The sequence below is a fragment of the Crocodylus porosus genome, unplaced genomic scaffold, assembly GCF_001723895.1.
Source record: "Crocodylus porosus isolate Cpor-Errol unplaced genomic scaffold, CroPor_comp1, whole genome shotgun sequence".
NCBI classification, from domain to species: Eukaryota; Metazoa; Chordata; order Crocodylia; family Crocodylidae; genus Crocodylus; species Crocodylus porosus.
Window position 1 is genome coordinate 77,610,270 of NW_017728948.1, and position 9,015 is coordinate 77,619,284.

Here is a 9,015-nt window from a genome sequence, read left to right on the forward strand (position 1 = left end):
GATGAAGATGTTGAACAGTGCGGGCCCGAGGACCGAGCCCTGCGGAACCCCACTGCCCACATCTCTCCAAGTCAAAAATGACCCATCCACCACCACTCCCTGTGTGCAGCCCTCCAGCCAGTTGGCAATCCAATTGACTGTGTGGGTGTCGACACCACAGTCCCCAGTTTCTTAATGAGAATGGGGTAAGAGACAGTGGCGAAGGCCTTCTGAAAGTCCAGGAAGACTATGTCCACTGCTACCCCTGCATCTAAGTCACTCCAGTGTTCTGCAAATCGCCCAGTGCTTGCTCAAATGAGGGCTGCAGGAGACCCTTAGGCAGGGCTTGCTGGCTGGGGCATGCAGGAAAACAAGCCCCAGGACTCTCCGGGCGAGGGTAGTATGAGAATGGCCCAGCAAAGGGGCAGTATAAGAGAGACTGCGTGAGAGGCAGTGGAGTGAGACGGGCCTCAGTGAGAGGGAGGCAGTAGGAGTGTAGCCTGTAATAGGGAAGAAAGTGAGAGGCCTAACACTGGGATGAGTTGAGCCTGGCCTCAGGCTGGAGCAGAGCTCAGCTGTTAGGAATATCTGTGAGGCTTGGGATGCAGTATAGGGGTGGTTGGGGCTGCATATATAGGCCCAGGAGAACAGGGCGTCCGAAGGGCAGCCTCCCACCTAATTAAGATCTTAATTTTTGAACAACAAGGCATGGCAGGTGAGAAAGGTGGGTGGCATGCCCAGAGGCAGGTTGGGAGACTAGCACTGTGGCTGGTCAGGGAGATCCCACTTCACCACACTTACAATATTTTTCCCAATGAGCAACAATATTAAGCCAGTACAAAAAAATGGCTCTTCTTCAGAAACATTTTGAAATCAGACACTAAAGTCAGAAATAAAATGAACTCTACCTGATAATGGGGAACATATGGAAAAGGCTGCAAAAGTTATTACATATTCAAACCATCCTAGATCTGGAATAACTCAGTGTCACTTACCTCCCAATACAGAAACTCACCCAAACTTTGTTCTTGACCTGTCAAGCTAGGGGTCATTTTTAGTATTTTACCTGTCAAATGATGGCTTCTCTCCACAATCAAATGCTTCCTGTAACTCTTTGACAAGGTTAGCCTGGCCTGGAAGTCTAAAAAGTCCTTCTTCTTTCAGGCCCTGCAGTCGGATAAAATCCACACATTGTTCCACCAACATGGGAGCCAGATGATTCCCATATCTCTTCTCATATCGTACCGTGTCTTCCAGCTTCTGTCCAAAAATACCTATGTGTAATAAAGAGAGACAAGAATGTGTTGAGGAAAGGATGCCATTGGAAGGGACATAACAAGGACTACAGATCCCTTCAATATATAGGGAAAGAGGAATTATAAATCTTCAGGCTTATGGATAAAATTCTCAGTTTCACACTAGCTGTCTTGTACAATGGTGGTCCCAGAGACAACCTTCAAATCATAAGAAAATGTATATGGTATGTAAATGTATATGGTAATTTTATGGCACTAGAGCTTTGAATCTAAGAGGAAAAATATGCCCATCTTCACTTGTAGGGCTAGGAGAAAATACATATGAACACTGAGGTGGCCTCTATACCTGAGATGGCCTCAGAAATGCCTGCTTGCTTTACAAGTTTTCAATGACTTTCCAAGATGTAAAGCAGCTCCTACTGATTTCAACTAGAGTTGTGATTATTCAGGAGCTCAATACATGTGCACATGCATAAACACACAGAGATAATCTCTTTCTATACTTCATTACAAGATGCAAAATTACTTTGTTTCTTAGTAACAAGAAAATGTGCATGTGAGGGAAAAAAGGTGGTTGTTGTGGTAGTAAAATATGCCACATACGTGTACTCACACCTACATTTATCCATGGAACAGACATGCTGTAGACAAATTTGCACTTCAGAACTGATACTGGAATATCAATAATAGCAGTAAACATGCAATTATTTCTCCACAGCTATTCAAACTTTAGATCCTGCTCTGATACTACATGATGCTGTTGTCAATGGTGCTACAGAACCACCTGTAATGGAAGGTTTGTGAGGCATATATCTGTTGACTAGACAGTGGGCTAAAGACAATGAGTGTATCTCATATCCAGAAGGAGGTCAAGCAGTGTACAGTCATTCATAACCAGGGACTGAACTCCAAATCCTTCTCCAGAGTGTGGGGAAAATGCAGTAAGTCAAATTCTGTTCTCTGATAACCACTGACATTTCCCAGGGAATTAGAAAAATTTCCATTCCCCTTTCCCCTACAACCATATTTAATCAAAAGATTGGGCTTCATACTTAACTGTTGTTTATATTGTTATTGTTATTTTACTAATACATGGTACTAAAGAAAACTGGTGGGAATTCTACTTTGTGTCCAACTCAGTGATTTAGCTGAATCAGAGTTGCCTGAGAACATGACGTTCACAAACTGAGACTTGTCCAGACCTAACTATAGAACCCAATCTGAATATTGGTACTGTGAAAATGATGGTAGGTTCAATGTATTGATAATTCTGCTGGCCTCAGTTCTTGTGCCATTGGGCTGAGACCGATGAGAAAGTGGAAATGGTGCCAGTGGACCTTCTAACCTGATCAAAAAGAGGAAGCATCAGAAATCTTACAAAAATCCCTGGTCCTATTAGATTATCATCTTGAATTTCCATATACTTAGGGAACTGAACTCAGTGACCTGGGTGGCTCTTCCTGTCCTATGTTCCTGTATGCTTACAATAGCAATTTATTCACTTCCTAGGTACTGTCTACAGCTCTAAACAGAGCCCCAAAATAAAGTGGTTCTTTCAGTACATAGCGAAGTTCCCCCTCACCAATAGCCATTAAGTTCTCATGGCACTAGCACCAGAGGTTTCAATGCTTTTGAAATTAAATGAATCTGTATAAAATGTGGCTATTACAACTATAAGTACAACTCCTGCCCATTGAAAATGCAATGAATATGAATGAACGCTGTCTTATTAACTATATTTTTTCCTCTATGCATTTATGCTTTGATTAATGAGCATATTATAGGCATGTTTACATTTCCAGAGAAGAGAGTAAGTTCTCAAATCCATTAAACTGCTTAAAATCTTATGTTATCTCTTACACTTGTCAAAACACACAGTTTCAAGTTTGGTTTTTTTGGGGGGTGGGGAGTTGGTTACAGAACTGAATTTCACAAAGCACGTCTAGTCTAAAATGAATGAAATTAGGAGAGGGTTTTTCATGCATTGGGAGCAAAAAATGTTTTTATATTGTTATAAATTGCTGATGCACCACAATGCAAGCTGCAGCATACAGGAAGCAGCCAGCTGCTTTATTGCATTAATATGCTTGTAACCAGGTCCAACAGTATTGCTGAGCATAAAGAGTGGTTCAAACATTAAAGGTGTCACTTTTTAAAATGGATGCAAGCACCCTCTCTAAGTCATCAGCAACTCTGGGCTGCTAAATGGGAAAGAAACTTGAACAATCAAATAAGAAGAAGTCATTTTGTTCCCAGATAAAAACTGACACCAACAGCAAAAGCTGTAGTTTTTTCAGGTAGTTTCCTAATGTTTGGAATCTAACTCTATACTTATGAGTAGAGTGTTGTTATCAAGTCACCTAAACATGGATAGAAATGACAGGTGTTGGACCCCAAGATGTCAAATGTCACCTGGGATTTATTCTCTTCTGTGTTCAGGCTTCATGTGTAAACTTAGGAAAAACACTCAACCACAACCCAGATTCCTTGCCCTCCTCCCTCCCCCATGCTTCCAAATTTGTGCATTAGCATTCTTGAAAACACACATCTGGCCCCAGGAGGGTGATTATAAATGAAGTTAGTCACTTTGTTTCCCAGGGATTATCAGTGTGGAGAGTTAGAAACTTACCACAGTGTTTTTTCAGAGATCTGGACTATTTGCAGGGAGCCATCTAGAGTTAGCTTGAAGGAGTCACTAAGCAACAGAGCTATAGCTGAACTATTCCATGGAGCTTAGGTACCTGACCAAAGCCTGCACCTTAGGCACTTCTGTTTACTCAGGATCTGAAGACTAGGAAGGTGAAAGCTCTCACCCAGGAAGTGTGAAAATCACCAGCCTATTAACTAGTCTGGATGAGGATACCATCCATCCCTTATGCTGAAGCTGGACATGCTAGAGACATTGTACCAGGAGAACAAGGAAAAGGGAACCTGGCCCTGAAGGTCAGTGATTAGGATAATCCAATGAGAAGTCCCTGTTCTGTGGATTGTTTCTGGGTTTTTTGTTTTTTTTGTTTTTATCCAATGACTGTCTAATGTGAAATACATCAACAAGCTAAGGAACAGGGGGCAAACATTCTAAATCTGTGCATTTGTATTTCCAGTCGGAGTTTTCCTGATGGAGTCCATAAAATTTATGGTAAAGGGTGGTGTATGAATATAAACAGGTCATGGCTACTTCCCCTGATGCACTACTTATGGGTATTCCTGATCTTTTCATTTCTAAGTCACAAAACATTTGCAAAAAGAGGCTCTTATGCACAGAGCTACAGTTAGGCAATACATTTAAAAACTGCAAGGCACAGTAAGGCAGGAAAACATCATTAGTAATAGATGTGTATACCCAGGAAGCTGGTAGGGGATGGACCTCAAGATCAAGTTATTTGTATACATGAAGGTCTCCTCTAACTGTGTATTCCAGTATAGGGACAGTGAATAGAACAGCCACATTCTGGAGCCCTGTCTCACCAAAAGGGATAATATTCTAGTAAAACGTTTTCTGCCTTCCCTTTCCTACTTCTAGATATCTCAGACAATAGCAAAAGTGCTGTCTTTAGAAAGTATAAAGAACAGAAGAATGCATCTCTTAATACACTTGAGAAGGGCAGGGCACCATACGGTAGGAGGTTTATGACAATTTATTACATACGGAGCCACATGTGCTCTCAATTACACGTGGTATAAATCTAAGTAACTCTACTAGGCTGGACTGAGCTAGCTTCCACCTGCAGGATGCATAATCCAAACATACAGGGTCTAGGTAGCAGAAAAACTGTCCCAAAGAGTAGCAGTTGAGTAAAACTTCTTTAAGTCCCCCTCTACCATGGATCTTAGAACTGGCAAAGAAGCCTCAAATGTAGGATATGCAGACAATATGGAGTCCAAGCCATGTGTTAAAATTTCTCTTGCAAAGTGGAATTCCCATTGTACTAAACAATGTTTGCTTGCCTTGAGGGTGAATCCCCCAAAGCAGAGGATGCAAATTGCATTCCCATCCTACCAGTAGGGCTAAAAACCAAGCCTTTTGACCTCATGAAGGTTCCTCCAGATTTATAATGGGTACAACAAAATATAACCGGACCCTGAATAGTTTAAAATAAAACTTGCAAAGTTTAAAATAAAACTAGTAACAGGAGCATCCTCTCATCTGCCGTGTATGAGATTTGAGTTTGGGAATCAGCTTTTTGGGTTCTATATCACAGTGAAACAAAGGCCAAATATAGGGAAATGTTCTTGACTGACAGTAAATGATATGAGTGAGAATTTCCACAGGCCTAACTCTTTACAGTAGGAGATGCACTCATACTGAAGATGTGAGATCAAATATATCAGACCAAACACATCAAATATTAGGCCTGTCAAGTATCATGTAAAACCACTTAGATAAGTGGAATCTGATGGGCCCTTTGTAGTTCCATTTCTTATAGCAGTCTAACATCCTGTTCCATTAGTCCACAGAATGTACAAACCCTTACCAAATAAGTTAATTGCTAATGGCCTAGACCCTTATCCAGAATAAATGGCATCATTTGTATTTTAAAGAAACCTGATTGAGGGCACAGGAAAGAACCATCCCAATGTACAGGAAGACTAGCAAGCATGGCAGAAGACCAACTTGGCTTAGCAGGGAAGTCTTCAGTGATCTAAAACACAAAAAGGAAGCTTAGAAGTGGAAACTTGGACAAAAAATATAGGGAGAGGTTTGAGAGATAGCATACAGAGATGAAATTAGGAAGGCCAAAGCACAACTGGAGTTGCAGCTAGCAAGGGATGTGAAGAACAAGGGTGTCTACAAGTATGTCAGCAACAAGAGGAAGCTCACTGAAGTGTGGGTCCCTTACTGAATGGGGGAGTCAACCTAATTACAAATGATGTGGAAAAAGCTGAAGTATTCAATGTCTTTTTTACCTTAGTCTTCACAGGCAAGGCTATCTCCAAGACTACTACACCCGGCAGCACAATTTGGGGAGGAGGTGAGCAGCTAACAGTGGTGAAAGAACAGGTTAGGGACTCTTTAGAAAAGCTGGATGTGTACAAATACATCAGGCTGGATGTGATGCACCTGAAGCTGCTGAGGGAGTCGGCTTATGTGACTGCAGAGCCACTGGCCACTATCTTTGAAAGCTTGTGGTGGTCAGGAGAGATCCCACATGATTGGAAAAGGGCAAATATAGTGCTCATCTTAAAGAAAGGGAAGAAAGAGGATTCAGGGAACTACAGCTTCACCTAAGTTTCTGGAAAAATCATGGAGCAGGTCCTCAAGGAATCCATTTCTAAGCACTTGGAGGAGGATAAGGTGACCACTGATCAGGAACAGTCAGCATGGATTTACCAAAGGCAAATCATGCCTGACCAACCTGATTGCCTTCTATGATGAGAGGACTGGCTCTGTTGATGTGGGGAGACTAGTGGATGAGATATACCTTGACTTTAGCAAGGCTTTTGGTATGGTCTCCCACAACATTCTCACAAGTAAGCTAAGGAAGCATGGATTGGATGAATGGACTGTAAAGTGAACAGAAAACTGTCTGGATCATCAGGCTCAAAGGGTAGCAATGAATGGCTCAATGTCTAGTTTGCAGCTGGTATCAAGTGGAATGCCCCAGGGTTTGGTCTTGGACCTGTCTTGTTCAGTATACTCATCAATGATCTGGAAGATGGCACAGAGTGCACCCTCAGCAAGTTTGTATATGACACAAAGCTGGGGGGAACAGTAGATACACTGGAGGGTAGGGCTAGGATTCATAGAGACCTTAACGAATTGGAGGAATGGGCCAAAAGAAACCTTGTGAGGTTCAATAAAGACAAGGGCAAAGTTAGGTCAGAAAAATCCCATGCACTAGTACAGACTGGGGACTTACTGGCTAAGCAGCTCTGCAGAAAAGAACCTGGGGGTTACAGTGGACACTAAGATGAACATCAGCCAACAGTGCACCCTTGTTGTGAAGGCAGTTAATGGCATGCTGGGATGCATTAGTAGAACGGTTGCTAGCAGATCGAGGGTAGTGATTATTCCCCCCTATTTGGCAGTGGTCAGGCCACATTTGGAGTACTGTGTCCAGTTTTGCCCCCCCCCACAAAAAGGATGCGGACCAATTGGAGAGAGTCCAGCAGAGGGCAGCAAAAATGGTTAGGGGACTGGTACACATGACTTACAAGGAGAGGCTGAGGGAACTGGGCTTATTTAGTTTACAGAAGAGAAAACTGAAAGGGCATTTAATAATAGCCTTCAGCTACCTGAAGTGTGACTTTGAAGAGGATGGAGCTAGGTTGTTCTTAGTGGTGGCAGATGACAGAACAAGAAGCAGTGGTCTTGAGTTGCAGCACAGGAAGTTTAGGTTAGACATTAGGAAAAGCTTTCTCACTAGGAGGGTAGTAAAGTACTGGAACAGGTTACCTAGAGAGGTTGTGGAATCTGTATCTTTAGAGGTTTTTAATACCCAGCTAGGTTAGATCAACTGGGATGACCTAGTTGGGGATGGTCCTGTTTTAAGCAGGGGATTGGACTAAATGACCTCCTCAGGTCCTTTCCAACCATAATGTTCTATGATTATATGGACATCAAAGGAATTGACATGACTTCTCAGTCTGGCTTGACTTATATTAAGTAAATCTCATCTTTAAACCAGCAATTAATTAAGATGGAAAATAATGAGACAAATCAGGTGAAGGTATTTCTAATATTAGATTACACAGCAAAAGGCTTCAGGTAATATACAGGAATGAGCAAAAGTTCCATAGAACACTTGAAACTGATCTTTAAATGAGTATTTCATAAAATTCTTTTCTCTCTCTGTCCCCAGACTAAACACCACCTTGATTTGCTCAAGGGTAAATGGTACTGCTTTATTTTCTACATTAGTTTGTAATTTCTCTTCCGCAAGTTAAAAAAGCCATAGGAACCTTAGTAGCAGCAGTTTGTTCCTGTGTGATTCAGACCCTTCTAGCTTCAAGCACGCCTTCAACACTTTGAGTTGACAATTAACATAATGGGAGCAGCACAAATGAGACACCTACCCTGGAGTTATACACAGGTGCATATGGAATAATTAGGTCCTAGGGCCACTTGCAGAGAATGAACTGTATGGAAAAAAAGGAGATGTAGCTAAGGACTTGACAGAAAGGTAATGTAAAAAAATATTGCAGGGTGTCACATCAGATTATATCAGGCCCAATATTGTGACCCTGGCAAAAATTCATACTTCAGCCTTTGAAACCTTTCTCCATTTGTCATTGCTTCTCTCCTAACCTGGATGTTCTCATCTCCTCTGTTCCACTGAAGAAGCCATGTTCAAGCCAAAGGTTTCCCCACTTGTCCCTTCACTGCTTTCTTTTGTGCTGGCATTTAGGTATGGAGCACCTGCTCTGTCCTAGCCTTTATAGAAGGCACTACCCTCTGTCCTTCACATTCCTTTTCAAGACTTGCTAACACCATGATTCTTAAGGGAAACTGCCACTTGAAGATACTAGTGGAGAGGAATTTGATAATACTTACTTGCACTTTATTTTTCCCAGTGCAAGTATTTTTGGCAGACTACATTTTGCCATGCCCATGCCTCAGTCCCGACTGGGTTCTACAGGTGCTTTTGGTCACAGATCCTCTTCAGAACTAGCATGGTTAAGGAACACACATGATGTGGCTAGCATCAAATCTAGCCACCATGTTACTAACCTGACTTGGAGGTCAGGAGCAGTGGGGAGAAGAGGGACACAGGTGCACGTGTGTCCTTCCCACACGTGTGCCTCCTTTCTGGACCCGGAGCGGAGGAGAGTGCAGCAG

The 9,015-nt window shown here is 42.3% G+C and overlaps 1 protein-coding gene across 6 annotated transcripts in view; it reads right to left on the minus strand.

Annotated features, from left to right (window-relative positions):
- Positions 1–9,015, minus strand: part of ARHGAP24 (Rho GTPase activating protein 24) — a 407,100-nt gene that overhangs the window by 46,241 nt on the left and 351,844 nt on the right. For 4 of the 6 annotated variants that reach the window (XM_019552870.1, XM_019552872.1, XM_019552874.1 and 1 more), the window contains one exon: positions 1,046–1,253. The exons of 1 other annotated variant lie outside the window; for it this stretch is intronic. In XM_019552870.1, the coding sequence (XP_019408415.1) occupies positions 1,046–1,253 (208 nt within the window). Of the gene's footprint in view, positions 1–1,045; positions 1,254–8,252; positions 8,316–9,015 lie in introns of all 6 variants that reach the window. One more of the 6 variants, XM_019552875.1, reaches the window with a different exon arrangement.